The sequence below is a fragment of the Daphnia magna genome, linkage group LG1 (genome assembly GCF_020631705.1).
Source record: "Daphnia magna isolate NIES linkage group LG1, ASM2063170v1.1, whole genome shotgun sequence".
NCBI classification, from domain to species: Eukaryota; Metazoa; Arthropoda; class Branchiopoda; order Diplostraca; family Daphniidae; genus Daphnia; species Daphnia magna.
The window spans coordinates 7,717,284-7,743,426 of record NC_059182.1 but is presented as its reverse complement, the minus strand read 5'-3'; the positions used below and the strand labels follow the sequence as shown (position 1 = coordinate 7,743,426).

General features: G+C 41.7%; 1 protein-coding gene across 3 annotated transcripts; it reads left to right on the top strand.

The window, feature by feature from the left end:
- The first annotated feature begins 106 nt into the window (after nt 1-106).
- LOC116917999 (muscle M-line assembly protein unc-89) lies at nt 107-24,858 on the top strand. 3 transcript variants are annotated; one of them, XM_045180417.1, is made up of 17 exons: nt 107-429; nt 490-537; nt 808-1,028; nt 2,404-2,536; nt 2,687-2,895; nt 6,783-6,893; nt 7,113-7,322; nt 10,572-10,723; nt 12,276-12,420; nt 13,199-13,329; nt 13,615-13,783; nt 14,013-14,089; nt 14,197-14,413; nt 16,726-17,127; nt 21,614-21,853; nt 21,958-22,238; nt 24,425-24,858. In XM_045180417.1, exons 3-17 carry the CDS (start codon nt 911-913, stop codon nt 24,479-24,481), a joined length of 2,652 nt encoding a protein of 883 aa, XP_045036352.1. In that variant the 5' UTR covers nt 107-429; nt 490-537; nt 808-910; the 3' UTR covers nt 24,482-24,858. The 3 variants fall into 3 exon arrangements, with proteins under 3 accessions (XP_045036352.1, XP_045036342.1, XP_045036346.1); XM_045180407.1 differs by having other exon boundaries at nt 21,955-22,238; XM_045180411.1 differs by lacking the exon at nt 490-537 and having other exon boundaries at nt 21,955-22,238.
- The last annotated feature ends 1,285 nt before the right edge of the window (nt 24,859-26,143 follow it).

Here is a 26,143-nt window from a genome sequence, read left to right as displayed (position 1 = left end):
GTGTGGGCTTTCAGGCGTCAAGTTTTCGAATAGCGCAACTCAGTGCGCGGCCGCAACAGCTCAACACACCAACGCTTGAAAACTTCCTACGCTGCAGAGGGTTGGAACTCAGACGTCGACCTGACGGCAACCAGGTAACACTGCCTCCTCCGGGCCTCCGTGCGTCTTCACATGTAGTGCTTTACACCATCGTGAATCCTACAGCGCGATCTGAATATTTGTCCCCACGTCTTCCCTCCCGTTCACTCATCTGTGTGTACCAACTATTGGCTGTGTGCTAGACAGTTTTTTGCTCTTTCAGCTATTACTGACACTTGCTCTTCCGTCTATAAGCTGTTCATCGCGTCTTTGGGAAGGGCGCAAGCACAAACCATTCACTGACTGAGAAGGATTCCCTCGAACGGGATTACTCTGTGCAAAGAGCCAAAGGTTTGCCAAAGATAGTCAATCCATTCTGTCAACGCTTAGATCTAATCGGATATATTTTAGGAGTACTTCTTTCCGTTGGCTAATTCAAAACGACACTGTTTTGTGGAGGTTGCAAATTTTTTTGTAATTTTCCCGTTTCCGTTTACATTGCAACTATACGTATTTCCTCCATCCCGTTTAGTACATTCCCCGTTGACCATTCTTAATTTTTTTGTTTTTTTTTTCGCTTATTTTCTTTTTCGATTTTTTTCTTTTCGGCACTATATTAGTCTATTTTGATTTTATTTCGTTTTTTTGCGCAATCATCTTCCCGTTTCCGATGTATATTGGATAGTGACAAAGAGAGCGATCCGAAAAATGTCTTGATCCTTTTTGCAGAACGTTTCTCGGAAGTTTCTCGTCCGATCCTTCTCTCTTTCTCGGCATGGCGAAATGAACGATGATATGAACGGGAGTTGACTTTCCAGAAAATCCAGCCATCATGATCACGTCACGACATAGAAGACGAGCAGCCGGTCGCTCCTTTCTGTTCCTATTTTGTTGTACATTGTCATTGAATGTGGCTCAATCTACAAATGCGATCGACATTGACACTCCTAGTAAGTCCAATTTTCTCTTTGGTCTAACTCTATAAACGTAACTGTATGAAACGAATTGAGTTGTCGTTTCGCTCGTGCGAAACTCTTCTTAGAAGGTCTGCTGCCTCGGGAGTTCCCCAGGTTTCTGTCGCCTCGCTAGTTCGCAAAATGTCTACCAGTTAGATCCGAAGGGGGAGCGAATCTGCTTTAGAACGTTCATCCATTAATAATGAGGCGAAAGGCTGAGAAATCTTGCGTGTTTTCCGCATGTATGCAAATTTGTTCTCCTTTGACTTTTCCGATTTCCTCACGTCAACAGATTATAATAGATGAACAGTTATGGCCTTGCAATAGCTAAAATCAAAGAATTTTACTTGACAGACACAAGTTCTTTGCAAGGCATTAAATCTAATCTGAGGCTCTTTTATTTATAAGTTGGGGACCGTAATCTTGGTGTCGAAAAAATAGTTTTTTAACAAGCCAGTTTGGCAAACTTATCGTCTTTCCGCCTCTACTCATTTTTGATTGCGCAAAGGCATATAGAGTTACACGGAGGAAGCGAAGAAAACGATTCATTACAAGTACACGCTGATTAATGCGCGATAAACGTTTGTACAAAACGTTGCGTCATGCGAGCATCTAATACTGAGTAGCCTAACAATAAATAATGTCGTCGAATGATGCAAAGCTGGATCAGAAGAAAAAGGTCCTCGGGAAGCCGTTATTTTTACGCGAAAAGTGGGTGTTTATTTCGGCCCAAGTTCGCGCAATGAGATTATTTCTCTTTGTGCTCTAAAAATAAAACTATACACATGTCTGGAAGGGTTTACTATTAAATGCTGTCCTGAAACAAAGAACGATTTTTCTTTTTGTGACGAAGATAGTTGACGTCCTGACTCGTGCGATATCATAACGTTGTAGGTGGACTATACTAGTTTGCCTCGGCTTAGGGCGGACCACTTTCATAGATCTTTGTACGTATTCTGTTACGGATATGAATCAGTGTCCGTGACACCTTCATCCTGTCAAATCCCCACACCTTTCCGTGTAACAGGATGACTCTGAAAAGCGCACACGGTACATACATCATTATAAAAAAAGGCGACAAAGCAAAACAGCCACTGTTGCCCAGCGAAAAAGAATTAAAAATGCTGAAACGTGAGAAACAAACCTGCCAGCTATCTATTACAGTCAGGAATAAGTACAGTACGTGTAGACATTTCTTTCAAGATCCACTCCGTTGTATCAGGTTGCTGAACGTTTTATTGAAACCTAAATATGCTGCCATTGGTATTTGACTGTTACGTTGTGTTCCTTTACATGCACAAGCGCAACTGGCTATGATACTGAATGTTTCAAAGCGATTAAAAGAAAAAAATTCTCTTACTTTGTCAAGTCCCTGTCATCACAGTCAACACCCTTGCTGGATACACGACGAAATTAGAATGCGATCTGCAGTCCAGCCGGCCAGACGACAGCGCATACCTTGTTTTGTGGTACATCGAATCAGAAAAGCAGCCAATTTATAGGTAACAAGTATTTCAATAAATCAGATTAAAATGTGTGTGCTGATATGTACAGTATAGGCCGATACTGTGCGCTTTGAATCGTAGTATGACTCTATAATTGCGTGTTTTTCATTGGCCAATTTTAACGACTGTTTTGAATTGGCTGCGTAGTGTGGATTTACGTGCTCGGCCACTAGAGCAAGCCAAGCATTGGAAGAATGAACGATTGGCTTCAAGAGCTCAGTTTGATACGTCGGCTGCTTCAAGTGCCGCCTTCATGTTATCAAACGTAAGCGAAGATGATGACGGGATCTACAGGTGTCGCGTCGATTTCCGTCACACTCCAACTCGTCACGTTCGATACCAACTCAACGTTGTCCGTAAGTTTCAATATTTCCAATTGCCCATTTTACTTGTCGCTACCTACACAAATGATTGCGATCAATACGCTGTTCGTTGAGCACTACAATCGCTAGCATATTCACGGTCCTCAAGCCAAGTACCCGACTTCAGAATGGTCCATAAACTAGCTCCATGTCATCTAGGAAGCCACAAAGATGTAGTCTATTATGCGCCGTATTGACTTTCCAGAACAGAACTCGCTTCAGTCAACCGAATACTTGTTATTCGCCTATACGAATGCCTAGCCGCCCTAACCCGTGCCATCCGTTTTCGTGGATCTGTTTTTTGTTTTTTGTTTTTTTTTGTTTTTTATATTTTGTTTCGCCCGCCCGAATTATGGAAGTGGAAGTTTCAAGTGCCTTCGTGGGCGATATCATTTCTCAACGCATAAATATTTCAGGCTATAAAGGCACCACTGTATGAACCAGATCTAATTACCAAATGAGGACTTGTTATTCATTTATATCGTTGTCTCATCTTCAGCTATCTTTCCTGATAAGCGCCATCATTCCTCTTCTTGAACCCAATTCCGTTTTTTGGTGCCGCTTCCCAGGAGGCTCCGTCTATGTCTTCTGTTCTCCTCCGGAATGATTAACGAATGAATATGCTTTATTCAACGTTTCTAAAGATCTTTGTGCTACGAGGGGAGAAGAAGGGGTGACGCAAAAAAGACGAGATCAAAACAAGTGTGGAAACAAAAAAATTACAGCGAGAAAATTGCTAATTTATTCGCATTTTCTTTTTTTTTTTTTTTTGCGCTTCGTACGTTGAGTACGGACGTCGTTTGTTTTGTTTTTTCAACTTTTTGCGAAGAATTGAAGAGAAACACAAAAAAGCAAAACACGTCACTCAATTAAGGATAGAAAGCTAGACAAAGCATATGCTCTACACATAAATAATATTTAAGGAATACATTTGTTTTTCATCTCGCTACTATGCACATTTTTACAGACTGATCAAAAAACAAACAATTTGAATCAACTGCGAGAAAGTGCTGTATACTATTACAAAATCTTATGAATTCGTTTGGTCTGCACCTGCGTTCTAGGCGCGCAGCGATAGCCTATGAGGTGTTTTATCTCTATATGCTTATCAGGCTTATCTTTGCCACAAAAATAGGAAAATAAATTAGTTTGAGAAAATGAGAAATCTATTTTCTTATTTTCTTTCATCCCGCTAGCTGTAGTGTTATTTTATAATCCACACACACACACACACACACACAAAAGAACTAAAAAGATGTTTGGGATGTTCTATACGCTGTGTTGTATTATTATGTGTAACGCCATGGAGCTAGCCGCCATTGGCTTTTGTCTGTCGGAAAACTGTTTGATGGAATACAGTTTAATTGGTGTGGGCGCCGCCGTACTACATGCCATGACCGCTGTAACACAAGCTTGTGCAAACATTTTCCTCAATGTCAATAGCCTGAACTCATTCGCAAAAAGATGAAGTTGCTTCCGTTTGAAAGCTTTAGCGGAGATATACATATCACCTTTCATCAAATGCGAAAAAAAAAATGAAGTAAAAAAGAATAATGGACAACCGACCAAGTTGTTTTCCGACAACCATAATGAAACAAAGAGATGTGTTCCCCTCTTCTTTTTTCTTTGAGTAGGTCCTATAGTCCTATAGTTAATAGGACAAGTGGTAGGTCTATTATACAGCCGGATTCACTATCGTGATGGGTCTTTCCCTCCTTTTTTATTATTATAAGAACTCGATAGTTATTGATGGGCAAATGCATTAGAATTATGTTTTAGGCTATCCAGATTCACTAACGCTGGTCAAGTTGCAACGGGATGCGATTGATATACGATTTTGACGTCAACTTGAGCAATTATGTTTACTGCTTCTATATCCGCCGCACTTGATATACCAGACTGAATGTGACACGAACAGATTAAGACAGCAAACGATAGATAGTGACAGTTTCATGCAGTAGATATAGTTCAGGTAACGCATACGCAACTGGCGAGAATCCACTCTTTTGTCATGCATATATTGATTCAAACATTTACATCACACGATTGTGCCTTGCGTTATAACCCCCGTGCGGTATATGGTTGATTAATAATCTAAACTTTCCTAGCGGCTGTCATAAATATGCGACCGTTTCGAACCGAAAAAACTGGCAAGCAGGAGTCTATAGAAGGCGAGCCAATAGTATAAACGCAACATTTTCCCCTGTAAAAACTGCGTGTCCCCAGCGTACGACTTTTCACTGTGCCTTATTCATCTCTCCCCGCTCTGTCGGTCCTTCTGTTTTCCTTTTCACTGCTTGACTATATTTTTTCTTTCCCTCTACTCTTTTCATTTTCGATGAAGGCCTCTGTTCTGCTTTATCAAAGTCCTCGTGGTGGGGGCGTGCATGCTTAAGTAGGTGTTCAGTGCCGCTGCACGGTTCCGTCCGTGGCTGCTATACGAATCCCTGTACACCCAGCAAGTGCTGCGCGATGACGTATTTACAATATCACATGTCGCAAAAAAAGAAAAAAACAATTTCGAATTAATATCGAAGCATAGCTTAAAGAATTACAATAAATCCATCGAACACGATTTCAAAAGGGAGCGCCCGTGGAGCTTCTCGATCATTTAAAAGTTTAAGAAAGCCACGCCTTAATCGAGAAGAAAAACAAAATCACGGTGGAATGAATGCATACGTCAATAAATAAAAACCATATGGCAATCAGAAAAGAAATGGATATCATAAAAAAAAAAACTAAATGTGTAGTCCTTGCTATACGTTAACAACTTTTTTTTTCCGTTGCAACTTCTGTTGCTGTTGACGGTATACATGAAGCGCTCCGTATTTTGCCAGGCATATTCCCTTTTGAATATTATTGGAACGAAATTCGACGAAATTCATGGTGAAATTCGTTGAGCCGAACTGACAGGAGAGCAGTGTGCTATATAATAAAAAAAAAAAAAGACGAAAAAAAGGGGGGGGGACGAGACTTCAAAGGCGGTGGCTGTTTAATAACCAGCAAGCCAAATTGTAGAATCGAGGTAAACCAGGAGCAAACACGAGAAAGCAAACAGACATATTGTTAATCAATCGGATTTCATGTATGTTCAGACGCAGGGTTTTCGACTGTAGCCGAACAAGCACGTTGTTTTGCGTGGTGCTCACGTGTTGCCTCCAACCAATTGCGCTTCCAAAACCCTCTTCTGTTTCTCGTTTCGCTGTAATGTTATAAAATGTTGTAGAAGAAAAGAAAAAAACAAAGAAAAAGGGAAAGAAACGTAGAAATAAAGCGAGAGAAAACTAAGGGAAACGAGAGCAATCTCACTTGCGCCCTTGACAAGGAAGGAATCAGAGATTCAGAGCTGAAAAGGGCGGTCGTATAGCAACTAGGCGTGATGGGATGGAAGAGAAAAATCAGAAAGAATAGATCAGACTAACGCAGGAAAGCTCGACAGCAGAGCGATCGATGCTGAATACCAAGCTTTATTATCTCTCCGGCTTTACGTGAGGCGGATCCTTAAAGGCAAAACAACGGTGATGATGATCAACGACCGGGACTAGACACGGCGGCTGCGGTCTACACACGGGCTGCTGTACACTGTCAGTGTGTGTGTTTTTTGTTTTGTTTTTTTTTTCTGCTGGTTTCCTTCCATCTTTTTTTTTTAGTTTAGTTTTTTTGTTGGCCGTATAGGCCCAACGGGCATAGTCTTTGCAAGATCTATGTTTAGAGCTGTATATCGATCGGTTTGGAGAGCCACTAGCATGACCGTATTAAGTGGAAACTGAAGGAGCTCAACTGAAGGAGCCCCCCGGAAACCCAAGAGACCGACGAGGAAGACTAATTAATCCTGCTTGAATGCTAATTGTAATTCGGGATTTTCACCCCCACTATCCTAGAATTACCCAGAGTTCCGGTGATCTACGCCAACAGTGCTCGCCAATACGGAACTGTGTCTGCCATGTACGACGAAGGAACCGATTTGGCTCTCATCTGCGAGGTTACCGGTGGTACGTTTCCCCCTCCCTTAACAATTTATTAAGACGTCGATTACACACCTTTCCCTATTCCCAGCCTCAGCACTACTTAACATTTGGTGTTTTCCCCGACGTTATGATGGCGGAGTTTCACACGTTTTCACCGTGAATTGTTACCCTCTCCCATTGAGCGTTACATTTATGCAATGAATTAAGTCAAGTATTGATGTGATTATTTTGCAACACACACAGGAGGGCCGAACCTTAAGGTTGGCTGGTACCGGAACGGCAAGCTGGTCGAGTCCCGAGTGGAACACAGAATGCATCACGATTACTTCTATCACCTACAGTTACGTAGCCTATCGAGAGATGATCACCACGCTACCTACGCGTGCCAACTGGACCTTGACGTCACACCACCGGCGCCACCGGTCTTACGCAACATCACACTTAATCTACGAAGTAAGTGAGCTGAAAACGTCGGCTATCTGTTAAGTGTAGGCTACTTCTCATTGTATATTCTTCGACTCGAGCGAGAGTCCGTGACCTACTGGTGTTGCCGATGAATTTCATCGACTTCAAACGCCACTTGCATAACGGACATCTAGGCCATTGACGGGCTACCGTTTACGTAACAGGTCTACGTACACGGCTATTATATAATTTGTTCGTCGATCAGATTTTTTTTGTTTGCGCTATTTGCACAATAGTCCAATCTTAGATTACACTGAAGTGGCTTGGAACAATCGCGTGGACTGAAAAGTCTATTTGGAAATTCAACTACAAAACAAGTGCACTTGTTTTTAAACAAAGACGAGTTTGTTCTGGCTGCAGTTTCGGCAAAGTAAACAGTGTTCCCTCAGCGAACAAGAATTAAGCTATCGCGCTGCAATATCTAACGATGAAATTTGGCTTTGTCGGTTTCACTGCAGTAGGCCTACATATAAATTAGGTCATACACGGATATATAGCCTCCTTATCATGTGAGGGCCATGGGCGTTCACGTCATGTTCATGTCAGAGTAAATTTTTTTTTTTTAGAGTCGCAATTTGATATTACTTTTATGAGTAAGGGTATTGCGTAACATCGTTAGACCTGCAGATGATGGCCTGGTGAGTGCCCATACCAAGCGTCAGCCTTTGCCCTCGCTTCAAAATGTCGTAATCCGGAGAACTTATCAGAACCAACGTGACCGCTATATAGTTCATGTCATACACGATCTGACGAGAAGCGATTTAAAAAGGAAACGCAATGTACAACCGAGAGCCCAAGCGAGGGCAACCCCAAATATTCCTCGCACGCGTTGGGAAACTTGCGCTGAAATTCCCTGCAACAGATACAGGTAAAACTGAACCCCGGTAAGGAACCAAAACCAAAACAAACAAAAAAATGTGCTAAAATTCCAACATTTCGGTAAACTTGAACATCGATTGGACAACCCCTCGACGGCAGCTATAGCGTCTTCCCAGTTGGTTGTACATCTTGCCGAACCGAGCTGAGTTTGCTAACGATCGTCTGATCCGGCCACTCGGCCGCTGGTGTCGCCATAAGATCAACAAACGACGACGTTAGCCCGTCATCACCGGCTGCTTTACAAGCTTGAAAATAAAAGCGAAAACAAAAACAAACAAAAAAAAAAAGGTTCTTTGGCTTTCAGGACATCGCCTAATAGCGGCTGCCTCTTTTCGTCGCCTGCCGTCAGCCATACCAACTATCACCCACCAATAAGAGGCGCGTGCCATTAAATAAGAGAATGCGCCGTCTGCGTTGCAACCGCAAGGACTAGGGTCTGTACAATTGCAGTCAACATGGTAGCACGTAGTGGCAGCAGTCATTTTTCATCATCATCAAAAACAAAAGAATTCGTGATTCACTTCGTCAAGTGTGAAGCACACACAGGCGTTAGATGCGAGAACGGCGGGCACCATACTACTCTCGCCGTCGACCGAAAACCGCCTTTGTTCGTCGTTCTAGATCGCCTATCTGCGAGAATTGAAGCGCGTCGTGGAACTGGTGTCATTATTGTGCGTGTGGACTTGGGATAAGTCAAGCGCCTATTCGTTTCGGTGGCATGAGTGTCTACATTCATTCGTTCTAAAAGACGGGGAAGAAATCCACGTTAATCCATTGGAGCCACTTGACGCCTTCCACCTCGTTGGACGAATCTCACTTCCAGCAGGAGAAACATGAAAGAATCACACGTGAATGCTATTGCTGGGCAAAGCCAAAGTTTGATAGAAAAAAGGAAAAAAAAAAAAAGAAAAAGAAAAACTAGCAGCTGCAATGAGAGGAAACGACCTTTCTTTGATCAGCAACGGATGGCGCACATCAAATGGAACTAGCGTTCATCTTTCAATAACATTGGGATGGCGGCCACTAACTTTTTCATTATCATGAAAACTCAAAAAAAAAAAGTTGGACCCCAACAGTCGAAAAGGATTCGAATCTTGAGAGATGCGCTTGGGGAAATTATCCATTTAGAATTTTTTTTCTGTTATTCCTTTATTTATTTATTTTTTTATTTCTATTTTCCTCCTTCTTCTTCTTTTATAATGCCTGCAGTGATACATGCGCTCTATGCCAGTTGGTTCTTTGCCGGAATCTCTGAAAACCGCCTCCCGGGAACCGGCATCTATGGCTCATGGATATATGCATACATTTGTGTTGTGTTTGGAAATCTATTAGAACGATGGGGATGAGTGTAGTCAAGACTCGTGCTCTCCGAATGAAAGGCTATCAAGATTGACAGTGCAGCTGTAGCCTGTAGTGCCTTGTGGGTATAGCTCCATTTCGTGGAGAACATCGACTTACCAGCGCAGATGAGATGTGCGCCGAATAGCAACCCATTCGGGGTCGGCTTGTGTAGCCTATTTTTCATTTCCAGCCATAGCATGACGATTCCTACGCTTTAGATGCATAGGCTGTGAGGCTGTGGCACTTGGTGTATGGCGTAAGAAGAGAGGCCAAAGAGAAAAGAGGGGCGGAGGGAGGCCAAAGCGTCGAGGGCTGTTTATACTCACGAGTGGCCAGTCTGGAGAACCTCCGTCATTTTTTCAACAGTGCCGCTTTCCCGTCATTAACCTTTCAACGAGAGCTGTGCCTTATTTCACATATCATATTAAAAAAGAGGCTATTCGTTAGTCGCTACTACTCGAACCGTGCCGTTTGCCGTCGCTCGCACTTCTTTTATTGAAACTGGGGGGCAACTTGAAGTTGTATACGGAACGCCGAGGACCAACTCGAGAGGAAAGACAGTCAAAAAAAAAAAAGAAAAGAAAGAAAGCAAAGAAAAGAAAAAAAAAAGGAAAATAGAGGAGGGAAGAATATAGAGTCTACAACAGGAGATTCTTATTTCATCCGGAATGGCCTGTCATCGCCATCAGGCGAAGCTATGAAAAACTCGATTAGATCTGTATAAACCTGTTGGTTAGTAGAATCCTGGTATAGTCTATAGGTTAAATATCTACGAAACGCACATTTTTTCCCTCCCCCCCTTCCTACGCACTAGACCACTCGACTCGGCTTGATTGAATTGACTAAGATGTCTCCACACATGCAATTTTTTACTTTGACGCCTTTCTGCGCTATAAATGACCTAATAACATCATCTCCGCTAGCTATACTTTTCCGAAAGAGCAAATTGATAGGGCTGCTTCAAATTAGAAATAGAGTTTTGTATTCATTGACATGATTTTTTTATCTTTCATTTAGTGAAACCTAAAAAAGTGGAAATTATTCCAGCCGGCCTCTACTTGGAAGCAGCCAAAACTCAGCAACTGCTGTGCAAAGCGACGGGCGCCAACCCGCAGCCTGTAGTCACCTGGTGGATGAACAACATCCAGCTGACGAGCGCCGAAATTTTGGTAAGTTCCTCTATCCACGCGCTTGTTATATGGCCCTTCTAAAACATGGCCAATTGCTATATGCATCCTGTCAAAACCATGCCGGGAAGAAGAGTGGAAAAAAAAAATATATAAAAAATATAAAAATCAAATAAATAAATTTGAAAAGTTTGAGGCAGTGAGCAATGATACGTCTGTTCAGCTTGGTACGAAATTGAATACAAGTTGAAGACGGTTGAAGAACACCGACGTAGTTGGTTCGCTCCATAAAGTTTGAGTCGTGGGTCGTGAAGAGAGAGAGCGCTCAAGAGAAATAGGCATTCATATCGAGGGCATGATGTTGAGGAAAGGCTCACAAACTTCTCGTGTTCTGTTGGAATGGAGGAGAAAGAAAAAAAACAAAACAAAACAAAACAGGAAAGAATAACATCCGCCGTCAATCCCTACAGCGTTATGCAGCCCCTTACGTATTTAACAGGCCGTAAGGAGGAGGGCCGAGAAGATGATCAAAAATTTCACAATCCACCCACCCCCACTCCTCCACCCCCTCTCTTCTGGTGCTGCCTAGAAATAAACGGGGTTCTAACGGAAGAATTTTCAATTAATGTGTCACAGCCAGGTGATGTGAGTGAGTGCGCGAATGAGTTACGATGGGCCAACATTTCAAATCACTCCTTCGTCGGCACCGGATGGAGTTTGGTGTTCGAAAAAATTCCCTTCGTATATACAAGTATAAATATACATATATTAAAAAAAGTAGTTGAGAAGACAGAGAGAGAGAGAGAGGCAGGCAGGCAATCACAAAAAGGGAACATGATCGTGTCGCATGCTCACACACCGCTTCAAGGATGGACGATATCAAAGATGAGAATTTGAAAAAAAATAAAAAATAAAATACAGAACTAAAATAGGATGACGTCTCCGATGTACTGGACGGCGGGTGTGTGCGAGATTGCGAATGCAACGACACGCAGCGACTGTGCGCAAACACTCAGCTTGAAGCAGATCTAAAGCGGAGCAACGAGAGAAAAGGATACGGACATGTCTAGAATTCCCGTAGATTGCGCAATTCGGGATTGTGTCCCGTTCCACTGTTGCTTCCCGATGATAATCAATTTCGTTTGAAAGGAGATTCCGACCGACTCGTCCACCTTTTTCCCCCAACCCCGCATCCGTTGCGACTCTGTTTTCATCAATACGCATAATGTTTTCTTTTTTTTTTTTTTTACATTGTCCGCAATGGTAATGGTTTTCCATTGTGACGTCACAATCGATGCCAACTGGGGAGGCTGGACTCGATGGAGATTATAGACTCGAAGTCGAGCGGCTTAGACACATTCCCCTGCGCGTTTTTCTATTGTCAATGTGTTCACGTCGTAAGCGCTTGGCTGCTAAGATAAAACTGCTAAAATGCCCTGAATGCCACCGCCTATCTGGCCGGTTGTATACTGCACCGCAGCATAGATATGGTGACAGATCAAGCGATTGCCTGTGATATTGAAGTCGATGTATTCCTATTGTTGATTTTCGCTTTGTATAACGCAATTTACTCGTTCACTGCCGAAATGTCTAGGTGTCGAAAGTGGAGAACGGCACCGTATCCAAGCTGAACCTGACCCCTGCCATCGAGGACGACGGACGCATCGTGACCTGTCGAGCGCAAACTCCGCTTTTAGACGGGGGTTTCGTTGAAGACGAATGGCGGATGCCAGTCTACTGTAAGTATATCCACCAGCCGACAGACAATAAGACGTACAATACGAAAGAGCCATTCCGCTGCGGGACGCGTCATTCGTTTTTATTCCAACGACATAGGGCATGAAGTGTTGGTTCTCATTAGCCTATACCGCGGCCTGAAGGGGAACTTTCCTCTGTTGCGCGAGAGAGTCCTCGTTTGTTTTGTTTTGTTTTGTTCTGTTTTTTTTTTTTTTGGCTTCTTTCTTTACGGCCACAGGATTCGTTTTGCTGAACGTATAGCGAATGGCCAACCATTAATAGATAGTGGCAGAAGCCGGTAGATGTGTTTGTAGGAGATTCTTCTCTGCGTCATTCTACGGCGCGTACATTGAAAGCGAACAATAGTCTGTTTCACAGCCGATGCTGAGGTGAATGCTTCACAGCAGCGAACTTGGCTCTGCACGTTGGCGCCAGTGCTGTGCGTCAAACATCATCTCCTATACCTACCAAGTTGGGCTGCTCGGCCGAAACTCAGGTCTCGTTCCACATTAGATGCACTGGGCCGAGCTATAGAAAGGGACGGGGCTGAAGCGATTCGCTATTCATTGAAAGTTGAAATGGGCATGGACCACCACTGAGCCTATTATTACGAGGATTTGAAATGAACGCGCAGCGGACGTCAACTAGTATCTAGAAAAACGTGTAGACCGACATATTGTACACGTATTACATAAACCGCACGCATACAGCTATACAGCTATACAGTGCAGTAGGTTATATGCATCTAATTATGTACACACGCTGAATGCGAAAATGCAGATCCACCGCTCGCCAACTTGGTCCTCGGCCGGCGATTCACCGCCGAAGAAATTCGCGAAGGCAGCAACGTCTATCTCGAATGCCAAACACGTAGCAACCCGCCGATTCAACGTTTGACCTGGATGCATAATGTAAGCAGTGTGTGTGTGTCTTTCTTTCTTTCTTTTAGTTTTTTTTGTTTTTTTATTCTTGTTCTTCACAATTCTTGTGGCTCGACGCATTTCGTTATGACGCGCAGCGTAAAAGGACTTCGGCACAAGTGTGTCCGTAGTAAAAAAATATATATAATATACGTATACGTATATTATATCTATACGCACGTAAATTCTATAGTATATCACATAGTGGAGATGTTATTGTCCAACACAAATCGTTACTCTTGTATTTCTTCTTTGCGACGACATCATTGCGAATAGGGAAAACTTCTGGGCAACAGCCGCAATAGAGAAAACCGCGACATCATCTTGGCCAATCAAACGCTGGTTATCCGCCAGATAGAGCGGCAAACAGCTGGCAATTACACGTGCATTGCCACAAACCGGCTGGGCGAATCGGCTAGTGCACCTCTTCATCTCCACGTCAAATGCAAGTTCTTATCTTTTTTTTTTTTTTGTCGTTTTAACATTACTTTCCACATTTCGAGGACACAAGGAAAAATTGTTTTACCTATAAAAATTGGAAAACAAAACAACAAAAAAAAAAACAAAAAACAAAGAAAAGACGCGTGGAGTATTGAAGAACTTAAAGTTGTAAAGCTGTTAGTTAATTATTTATTTCGTTTGTGTGGGGTGGGAAACAATTGACGACACAACAGATGCACCGGTGTGTCGGCGTTCGAAACCGCTGACGGTGGTAGTATCACGTGATCAGTCCATCAAATTACGTTGCCAGGTACGAAAAAGAACCCCCAAAAAAAAAATAAAATAAAATAAAACCCAAAAAACAATATGGTTTTCTAAGGAATGGATCAAATAATAAATCAATCAATCAAATATCAGGTAGAAGCTGATCCGGAGACGCTCAGTTTCCCCTGGACGCTGTCGAACGGTCGCGAGACAACACTGCTGCCCCGAGAAATGTCTTCCGATTTCGGATTGACCAGCATCCTGGTGTACACGCCCCGACGAGACGCCGACTTTGGCGAATTGCAGTGCTGGGCGTTGAACGACATTGGCAAACAGAAGGAGCCGTGTAGATTCAAAATCGTCAAAGAAGGTATGGCTATCGTCGTCTATGTATAGATTCGATATAGTTCATGCTGCGTGTTGCGTTGCGTACAGTATATGTATACATGACCTAATAACAGCTGCACGTCGCCAGGGGGGGTTCAATACTACTGTCTGCTATTTTGATCTTCATCGTTATTCATGTGAGATCCTGGTTATTTTAATTGATTCGTCAATCACGAATTTCTCGCATTGCTTGTCTATTCCTTCTGACTGCATATTGGCAGTTAAATTCTCAGCACCAATTTTTTATTTTATTTTCTTTTATTTATTTTTTCTCGCCGTCGCACCAACGCATGACTGGGCTGTGGTACTATACGATTGCCCCGTCATCTGTGTTTAACCTACTACCTCAGTCTGGCATTTTACTTTCGTGTAGCCTTTGTTGGCTCTTTTCGTCTGGTACTCTTCTCTTTTTGTTTCCCTCCTTCTTTTGGTGTCCCCCCCCCCCACTCTTACGTCTCAGTGGCCTGTCTTTTTGAATTTGTTTTATTATCGATTCTATTCTCTGGGATGCAACTCTTTCTCCGTCATCCCTAATGCAGCAGAGATCTGTTCTATTCTCGTTCCTTTTGTGTCAGCTTTCCTTCGGCTCACTCGGAATAATGTGCACAGAGTTTTCTGTTTCCGTCCTCTTACCCTATTGCCCCACGTGTTCTTGGCTTTGCACCCGGTCGTCCCAACAAAACTCCCCAGAATAATGGCCGCCGCATCGTGAGGCTCTTACACAAACTCGGTTTTCTACCTGCGCGACCTGTACAACAACAGGAGCGGAGAAACTTTCTTCCTGCAGTTATGCCTTCTTTCCCGAGGCACTGGCTGTTTTCTTTTTCGCCATTGTTAGTAAACATACGTATACATACGTATACGGACGGAGGCGAGGAAGAAAGACGAGGAAACAGGAAGGACAGGTTTTATTTATTTATTTCTTTTTCTATTTCTTTTTCTGTTTCTTTTTCTTTTTCTTTGTCCCTCATGTCTCGGCTGATGTCTCCCTTCGGTCGTTCATTCGTCTGTCTTCCCAGTCCTATCCCAGTCGCTATTTTCACGTATTATACGCTGAACCTCTTTTGTTCGGTTCTTTCGTGTGAATGTGTTTGCTATGGCAGAGTATTGTCGCATAGAAATAGAACGACCAACTACCGGTAGGCGGTAGCAAGTTGAATTGCAACCACTTTTTGCTCTCCTTTTGTTGGCCTTTTTTTTCTGTCTTTCTTCTTCTTATGCTTTCACACTGAAAGCTGCAAGACAGGCAGCTTACTGAGCAAAGGTGACAGAGAGGATTTGTGTGGCCATTTTCACTCGTGGAATGAACTACGGCTGCTGCCCAACTCGACTATGCCATTTCGTTTGGACTCCCGAAATAAAAAAAAATAACAAAAGTCGACCATTCGATGAGAAATTCGGTTTCGACATTTGTGTTATTGCGGCTCAAACGTTTTTATGAACGTTGAAATTAAAAACCAAATGCTGAGTGAAGACCACAGCGCTCCTGGCGTTCTAAATGACAATAAAATAAACACGAAAAAAAAAAAAATTACATTAGAAAAAAAAGGGGAAAAACAGAGGAAACAAAAGAATTGCAAAGAAAGAGAGAAAACAACAATCCCTACATGATGCTTTTGAGCCTGAAATCGAACAGTTTGTGAGTGAGTGGACGATTCTACATCCAATATCGCGCGCCTTTTTTTTTTTTCTCCTGTTATTTATTTTATTTTTTTGTGTGTCTACGCTCACGTCCTCTCTTTTATTCAAAAGCTCGTTCGCCTTCCTCCCGTCCATCTTTATACGTTCTCATCTCTTATATTAATGCAGAGAAAGACCTCACTGTTCCTACTGCGACTATATAGTTTATGCTGTATATGCTTCTATTTACCATATGGACACGTATTTGACTGTATATTAATCTGGGCGCGGCCACCGAGTCCGAATTCGTCTACCAAATTCTTACGCAATTTTGAATGAATGCTTTCCTCGATTTATAAAATTAACCGTTGCATGTTTGTCGATTACATTTTTGTATTTCTTTCATTCACGGGGATACGAAAAGAGAGTAGGGTCTACAAAGAAGCGAAGCCTAGTTGGCGGAGCTAATTGTTATTGATTGCATTGGACAGTTAACTTGAATAATTCTTTCAAGCCATTTTGTTTTGATTTTGAGTTAAGTGCAATTCCGTTGTCCGAAAAGTAATCCAATGCCACGGATTTGAAAATGCGACTGCTGTCAAAACATTCGTTTGAATATTTTCGCCATCCATCAAAATGTCTTCATTTTATTTGTTCAATATGTTTTGAATGAAGGGCTGCCGCCGACTCCGACCCAATGCGTGCTGCAGAGTTTGTCGAAGGGCGTTCTGGAAGTGAAATGTCGAAACAGTTCCAAAGGCAGTGCCGAAAAAGAGACGGAGGACAGCAGTGAGAGTGGCAGTGGCGATAGCGACAGCAAAGATGAAGACGGCGACGACGAGGACGAAGACGTCCTGGTGAGCGGCTCTTCCAACGTCTATTGGCTGCAGCTGTACAACGCCGACACTGGCCTCTTGCTGCGCAACATGAGCAACAAAGTCGCACCGCATTTCAGCTTACCGGGCATCGACCCTAGCACGCGCGTCGCTGCCATTCTTATGACAATTAATAAACAAGGTCGAAGCGAAGCCGTTACATTGGAAGGAGCTGTTGAACGGGCAGTCGGATCCCGCGCAGGTTAGTCAAGAAAAAAAACAAAATCAAATTAAATCAAATCAAATAAAATAAAATAGAGTCGAGCGTACATGCAAGATAAGGGAAAAAGAACAAAAAAAAAAAAAAAAAAGGATCGTGATCAGCCAGTTGAAAAGGAATGACGACATTTGAATGGGCATCCCTAGGAAGGCTACTTTGCTATTATTTGTTTCTTTTCATTTTATTTGATTTCCATTCAGCAACAGTCTATACAGTAGCAAAGGTTAAAGAGCTGGCGAGCCAAGTGCATGACCGATCTGACGACGTCATCATCCGCCTTCGCTGTTTTCCATCACTCGTTATCGATCGCTCGCCAAAAGCCTGACCCCCCCTTCCCCCTACGCACGTTACCATATACGCCCAGTTTCTCTTTTTCGTAGAAAAAAAAAAACAAAACATAAAAAGGCGCCCAACTGGGTGTTTTTTAAGTAGGACAGAAGCGCTATGGAAAAAGACGCAGACGGCCAATATTTACGTTGCATTTTCGATACGTAGAATATTAGATGAGTGTACACTTCGTCTATGAATAGGTGACCACACTATTCTTTTCTTTTTTTTTTTTTTTGAATCCCTGAGTGGATGACAGGCTACCCAGACGAGGAAAAGAAAAACAGGTTTTAGTTGAGTTTACTACACCAGCGCTGTAAAAAATGCAAAATTACACGGGGCTACTAGACATAGTGTATTCTTGAACAGTCCACCTGATCCTATTCCTATATGCTGGTATTATTTTATATGGGCAAGATCGATTGGCGCAGTGTCCCTTTCCAGTTACAGCTCCGCCCCTACTGTATTAAAGGCTTTTTTGTTTTATTATTTTATCGGGAAGCCGTCGAACCGGAACTGTAGAAATGTCGTCAGGTAGACATTTATGAAAAAAATCTTTACTTTTGTTTCATTCTTTTTTTGTTTGTTTTTGTTTTGTTATCTTGTGTGTGTGTATCTCTCAGGTTTAAAATTGTATGATTTCTTGTTTGTCTTTCTCTTTTTTTTATATTTGGTTTTGATTTTTTTCTTCTTTTTTTACGTCGCTTTTCTTTTCTGACGATTCATTTATCAAACCATGCTTTTTGAATTGCCAAGAGTTTAGCGCTTATGATGAAATAGCAGCAGGAGAAATGTTCTTGACGCTGTAGCTTTACCATCCTCAATGCGATCACAGATCACCTAACAAACAATGCGATCCTTAAAAAAATATTTGTATTTTAAATACCGAATTCAAGTTCATCGGCAACAGACGCTCACCTTTAAATACCAGGGGCAAAAAAAGGATAAAGAAGGAAAACAGTAACTATTGGCATATAACAGGCCACTAAACTCGTGCTGGTGAGCAAATGTCTGAAATGAAGGGCTATATAACATTTTCATGCGCACAGTATATCGTGAAATTATTCAGCGATCGAATCGGTCGATAGTCTATTTATACCCGTAGAATGTAGAGATAAAAAGTCGAAAGAAGTGCCATTGAATAAATTTCTCGCGACTTGTGGCTCTAGCACTTCTCAGCTTACGCCATAGGAGACAATGAAAAATGCAACATGCCCTGTGCGTAATGGCTTCAAATATTCAAACTCTTTTTTTTTTTTTTTTTTTTTGGGGGGTCCTCGATCGCTTTACCCGTTTCTATATCTCTTGCCATCTTTTTGACTATTGCCTTTTCTTCGAGTCCCTCATATTGCAGTTGCAGTTTCTTTCGATAGCGTAGCGCGCGAGGCAAAAATCAGTTTAGTTTCATCCACATGTCCACATCTTGGTAGGCACCCTCAATAATATCCGACCGACTCTCGGTCTCGTCTTTGTGCGTACATCGGCGTCCTATAGAAAGTAAGAGTGCAACACCATTCTCAAACTGTTCTCCTTCGATATCAGTGGCCCTGCTGCCTGGTTGTGAGTTTATGGTATAGCTATACAACTATATCCTGCTGCCCTTTGCCGTGGTGGCTCAAGGCAGCGCTTCAATGCCTCGACAGATTGCGTCAACGTTTTTTTTTTTTTTTTAAACGGAGTCGTGTAAAGGAAAAAATAAAAAAAATTCAACGAAGAAGAATTGAAAGGAAATGAAATATAAGGACAGTGGGTAAAAAGTATGAGGAGCGACTGGAATAGTAATCATGTGCGTTTCATAAGAGGCGAAATTGGGTAGGGAAGAGGAGAAGAAAGTGAAAATAAATAAAATAAAATAAAATAAAATCCCCCCCAAAAAAAGAGGGAGGTAGAAGAAAAGAGAGTAGGAATGAGGTACGTCTGCCTCGTGATTCGTCGTCGAGACCTCGCCAGATGAAAAGGCGCATCTCATTAATATCGCCCACATATAGTATCGTAGCATAGAATTCTGTATGGGAGGGCCCTTGAGGACCAGCAGGGGAGTTCCCACACAATTTCGTACGGCCAGGCCTGACCCAGCTGGTTTCCTGAACCGTGCGCGTTAAAAGGAACGAACGAAAAAAAGGGAAAAATGTAAAAAAAAATAAAATAAATAAATAATGATAAAGTAGGAAAGAAAAACAAAATAAAATAAGATAGACAGAAGAGACATAGATAAATAAAGAAAAAAGGTTGAATAAAAGAAACACACAAAAAAAATGCAAAAATGATGGAACACCGGAGTTTAACCATTGATAAATGTTATTAAAAATTTACAAAAGGCATTGGTTTTCAATAATTCGATGGCGGTGGCCCGAGAAGGGCGTGGTTTGAGAATACATGGCTTAATTAGTCAATTTCTCCGCCATAATTTTTGTTTTAGTTTTTTCTTTTTCTTTTCTTTTTCTTTTTCTTTTTCTTTATTTTTTTTTTTGAGGGGTTGGGGGAAGGGGGAGGAGTTCCCGTTATATAGGATCGAAAGCGCACACTTGTACCTGGAGGCTTTTTAATAGATTAAGGGCTATACGAGATGCATAAACATGCGGTGGACGCGTAAGACGTTCATTCAATGCCTGTTCAGCCGTTAAGCGCATGACTTGTAGTGTTATATTGATATTTACACGGAACGTCGTAAATATTCTGGCCATTTAACAGTCGTCGGCTGAATAGGGAACTGGACCGTACCACATGATAGCGCTAATGGGACGGAAAGCTTTGTTGTGTCGACTTCAACCCGCTGCCTTTGCCTTGAAGTTTTTAACTCTCTCCCAGGGGTTCTGTGAAATACCCAGAGTGCATGAATTACGAGTGAATAGAAAGTGTGAAAGTCTATTTTATTTTATTTATTTATTTTTTATTTTCCCCGGCCAAGTGGTGCCGAAAACGCAGGAGAATAACGTTCGCCGTTGTTATGCAACCCCACGTCGTGGTCGGCTGCAATAAGATTTGCATAGACTTGGGATCTCTGTGTAGCGTGCGTCCCGATCATTATGTTGAAGCCCATACCCATCGTTGACTTATCTCTTTTCAAAGTCACCAACACAAATCTCGCCATAACGTTAATCTATATCTATGAGGTGACATTATTTTCGCAATTGAAAAGGTGGATCAGAACCGAGTGTACTTCCCGTGTCCTCTCGTGTGTTTTCTGTTTTCACGCGACAGGCAAAAATGAAATTGCACTGTACATATGTTAATATCAAGAGAAAAACTCGACGGAAACTAATATTCGTTTGGTTTGTTTCTAGTTTTGTTGTTATGAATGAAGGCAGGGGATCCAGGAAAGAAAGAAAAAAAAACATTAATAAAATAACAAGCGAAACGAAACAAAAAGAGATGAACACGAAAACCAAGTAAAAAAAAAAGAACTGAACAAATAAATAAATCGTTTAATAAGAAAAGAGAAAAAGCAGCGAAACCAAATCACAACAAAACTAAAAAACTAAAAAACTAAAAAAGGGAAAAAAAAAAATGAAATCGAAAAAGGGAAAACAATACGGTGGTAGTGTATGGCCTTTTTTTTTTGTCTTTCCATAGAGCTGATATTGGGTCTGGGCGTCTGCGTGACTTGACTCATACCGGATGCCTTGGTGAATTCGATCTCATTTCTGCAAGAGTTTCATATCAATATAAAGGGTCTCCCTTTGTGATCTTATTGGTTATACTTTTGACGTGCAGTCAGTTATATTTCTTTGACAGCGGCAGCAGCAGCGCTCGGTTCCAGGAAAAGAAAAGGAAAAGATGGCGAACACAAATGGCTTGGGCAAATACACCGCAAGAATTAGCATAGCCAGCAGAAGCCTTACATGCAGGGCGGAAATGTGTAGATAGTCGAAACTAGAAAGCAATCGTTTTGAATGGATACGGATGCGACCATTGTTCTTCGTCCTAGCCATCAAAATCGAAAAGAAAGGCGAACGCCGGAACGCTGAAACATTTCATATTAGCTTGGATCCTTTCCTTTTTTTTCTCTCAACGGATTGCCTTTTTTATATTTTTATTTTATTTTATTTTATTTTTTTGTTGTTGTATGAATGCTGACCCCGTTGCTGTGTACGTTGCCCTTCAACGTTTACAATGGCTCTCTCTCCGACACTGAATGCAGCTAATGAGCCAGAATCGTCGGTGACAATGGTGGTCGTGCTGGCCGCTCCAGGCGCTCTTCTAATTGCCATTATCGGACTGGCTGCTATCCTGGCCGTTTACCACGGCCGGCGCAAGACGAATCTTCGGCATCAGGCTCCTCAGTCTGCCGTCCAGATGTGCGACGCAGACGAAGCCAATGAAGATTCCAACTACGCCAAAACGACGAACGGCAAGCCGGATGTGATTAAATCCAAAAGAGGTATGCCATCCGATAGTCTAGGGCGAAATCCTTTGGCCAAATACAAAGACAGAGAAAGTCGATATCATTTGTTTGTTTTGTTTTTTAAATCTCTTTTTCAGCAGCCGAAATAGACACGGAATGCCAACTGCCTAGCCCACCCGATGAGTCAGTACATTCGTCGCTTGTTATTTTGGCCAGCACTTCAAACAACCTGAAAGGAAGCGGTAGACTGAACGAAGAATCTACGCTAACGTACGTCGTTCAACAGTCGGCCATGAACGATCGCAATCGAGATCGAGTTTTAGATCCCAACCTTGCCTCTTCCAGTAACTTGAATAGTACCCAACACAATCCGGGGAATTTCCCGCTGGCTCATCAACATCAGCCCGCCCCAGATTTCACGGTGAGAAAATGAAAATATTCTCGGTACTTTTGGTCGTAAATAAGTCACACAATTTTAGACACCGTAACACGGCCGCGTAAGAAAAAAATGAAGTGTAAAACAGAGCAAATTATTCGGTATGGGCCCTATATACACTGCGGACTTGTTTAGATTAAAATTGACTAATATAGAGAAAGAGAGCTTAAACATTTATGTATTTCAAGTAAAAAGAGCACACGTGCAAGCTCTTCGAATGTGATCTGCCTTATTAAAATACAAAGTGCTGGCTTCAAAATGATCGAGCAAAATCAAGAATATATGGAACGCCAGCCATGTACCGTGCCAAAGTTGAATCAAATGGCTGTTATTGTTATCCGTAGGCCCGCCTAAAAGTTTTCGTATAGACACCGTATCTAAACGAAATTTTGAGATGTCAATTGGATTTGACGGAGAAAAACAATTTACTGCAGAAAGCCGTTTGTTTGGACTGCATCAGCAGTTACTTAGATACAAGAAACGGAAAAACTTGTCGATCTTCGCCTTAACTTCACGGATATATTGTATCAAAATTTGCGAGCAAAGTTCTGCCTTTAGCTTTCATTTATTTGGATCTGAAAGTTAAGATTATAGATTGAAGAACAGAGAAAACCAACCGAACCCGTACCGGTTTTACGGGTAGGAAATCTGCCATTGTCTAACTGAGACATGGCATAACTTAACTTGTGTTAAAACTTCTTAAAGTCTTTTAGTCTCGAAAACAAAACAAAAAAGTCTCACGACAAGTAAAAAAAAAAAAGAAAGTCTTGTGCAAGTGGAGACGATTGTTTGAGTTCCACTTGTGCCCAATCAATAAACACTTAAACGTTTCTTAAATGACACACATACACACAAAATAAGCTCAGACCTTTATTTGATTTCAGGCTACTTGCTTCATTTCTCGATCATTTTTTTTCGATTTCTGTTTTCATAAACTCACACCAAGAGCCATATTTTTTTAAATTGCTAATATAAGAAGAAAAACAAGAAATCTAGTTGGTAAAGTTTGAAAAGAAAAATCTTAACAAATATCTCCAGAACCTAACCATTAACTCAGTTCCAAAAGATGACCGATGCAAACACGTCAGAAAGCTAAAACTTCTTCAGCTCACTCTTCGAAGCTAATGGGATTGGGCTTTCGTCAAAATTCATATACTATAGAAGCAGGTTCATCAGTTCCTGTTATTCAGTATTTATGAACTGACGTAAATTCCGATCACTGCGATATAGATAAATTAAAAGTAGACATATAAATGCGCGTTTGTAGTGCGCAGTCTTTTGTCTTTTCCGTTTCGATACTTTATATACAAGTAAAACAAATTCCTGTGAATCTAGCAACAAAAGTTGCCTTTTCTCAGACTCTCTGCGCTTTTATTTGTGTTGAACGGGTGTTAATCATCATGTGAGTGACGGGAAAGGAAAGGTTTTTCGTTTTTGGCCTATATGGGTGTGATTATATCAGCAAAGTTCTTGCTTTCGAAGAAAAATTTTAGGTTAGAATGAGATGAATTCATTATGGCTTCGTAAAAATGGTTCTTTAAAAAACTGGGGCTCCGCCTGATTTCTTGTTGTCATAATTTGCGTTGTTCGCTTGACACATACTTTGTAGGCTTTTAAAGCGTAGCGTTCATACAATGCCAAGCGCCGTTCCATATTTGCCAAATGGCGACACAACATTGAAGGCATTCATCTTTGGTCGACGGTAATACGTTGTTTCGCCTATATACTGAGTCTATAAATTGCGCAATATGTCATCGTTGGTTCCCGAACAGGACGGCACGATTTACAAAAAGTTATTCTAGAAAAGTCTCAAGATGTCGCCCATCCCGTGTTTATTACGTACATGTAAGCTATCAAATGGTATATACACTGGAGCTAACCGCAGAAGCCTTGCAACGTCCTAATTAGAATATGATCACGTCTTTCAGCGCTAAATCAATAGACCAGCTACATACAATTTGCTGCAGAAAAAATCGTAATGGAAGAGCGGGGTCGAGAGGGATGGCCGTTGGGATGGCGCTTCATTTACCAACTACGCCTTATGGGAAACCAGAGCGACTTCGTCCACATAGTATCGCAAAATCTAATCGATAAACAACAACAAAAACATGTCGTTGTCCATAAGACAAAGTTTTTTTTAATGCTTTCCTTTATTATTGGTTTCGTTACAGGTAAGGCACGCGTACGGTGTGCTTGACCAGCCAACCAACGCGTATGTTTATCGGTAAGAAGGAAAATCGCCAAAATGTGGAATGCTTAAGTCATGCAGAAGTCTCTCACTTCTTGATTCGGTGCTGTTCCTCTCGTACCCATGCTCTTTGTATTTATTTTTATTTTATTTTTTAAATATTTGTCGTGTATGAATATTTGCAGAACGGAAGGCAAAAAAGTAATTGATATAACTGATGGCGATGTTGATAAGCCCTATTATAACGAATTAGACCATAAAAAAAAAAGGTAAAAAAGGAAAAAAAGTATCCATCTTCCTTGTATGTGTAAGATTTTGTTTGCGAACTCATTCTTTACGTGTTTGTCTCACTTATTGTTGCGAGATTCTTTGCTTTACATATCCCTCGTCGAAGGTTTAATAAACGTTGGAATCGCCTTTGTCGTTTGCTCTCTATTGTATGACGAAAAAAATGAAATGATGGGCTGTCGGGCCGTGTGTCGGGCACTGTTTGACGTCGAGGTGACAAATACTACAACCGGCCCCTCCATTCGATATAGACTGTTTTATTAGTGGTGTAGACGATTGCCTGCTCAATAATTGAGTAGCTTCCAGGAAGAAGAGAATGGAGACGAACAGAGTCGAATCTTGGCTTGGAGGCTATACTGCACGTCCGCTAGGTTACGAAGCTGACGACTAGTTCACACAGATGTCAACACGATAACCATGTTTCCACTAGTTCAATAGTCAACAATCTTCCGTGTCCTTCCAAGGATCCGGGTGTCTGTAATAAACACCCATTGACGCGTTTTCTTCGTTCGTTGTTTGTCTCTGTCTTCTTCTGTTCACCCAGCAACGCTTTCTAGTCGGGGCACTGTACGCGCTGTACGCAACTATACAATTACAATTGAGACTTGACTCACTTGCTGCTGTTGCTGAGTTGGCGAAATCAAATTTTGATTTAACTTATTAAAAATGTCTTGCATGTCTAAGCGCAGCGTGAACGCGCCGGATATTTCATTCCTTTATCAGTTGTGTCAAAGAATATGTAAAACCGTGAATTACCAAAGTTATGAAACGAACCTGAAGGCAAGTCAACGAAATCGATGAAGTTTTAAAGTAGGCCGTCCGATCCGCGTTCGAATACCTTCCAAGACAAGAAAGCATATACATCTGTCTGTGGTTTGGTAACTTCGGTAAATGTGTTCGAATTGTTAATCTAATCGTGTGCGTTTTATAGTAGCCTAACCATAAGTGAAAGTGAGTTAATTGTGATCAACTTCTTACAAATGTTGGTGAAATACTTCCCTTCTGGGCCCGTGGGTGGGTATAATAGTGAATGACTCGTGAGCGTTCGCCCACGGTGTTTAGAACTTGGTGGTTGACTTGTTGTAAAATTCAATCAACTTCAAGGGGCCTGTACCGTAGGTGTTAAGTCATCGGAAAAAGGAGCTCAATCCTTCAGCTTCTCGTTATAAGTATATAATCATGACCTTCCCTTTTTATCTTGCCCATTTGTCACCTTATAGGGTACAACTTAAGTCAAGTTAAACTCAAGTATACGTTTATTTCTTTATAAATTTGCTTTGGCGATCCGCAAATTAGAGTCGTTTTTATTATGGTAGTAACTTAAATTATTGCTTGTACATATCGACACGTCATTAGACACGCAGTCCAAAAATGTAAAGTTCATTTGTGTATACTGTAATGTCTATCTAATAGC

Bases quoted from the DNA above. Each gene is read 5' to 3' on its own strand.
- LOC116917999 (XM_045180411.1), top strand. From the start codon at position 911: ATGATCACGTCACGACATAGAAGACGAGCAGCCGGTCGCTCCTTTCTG. The intron at 12,421-13,198 runs GTAAGTATATCC...GCGAAAATGCAG, and splicing joins ATGGCGGATGCCAGTCTACT to ATCCACCGCTCGCCAACTTG. The intron at 14,090-14,196 runs GTACGAAAAAGA...ATCAAATATCAG, and splicing joins CCATCAAATTACGTTGCCAG to GTAGAAGCTGATCCGGAGAC.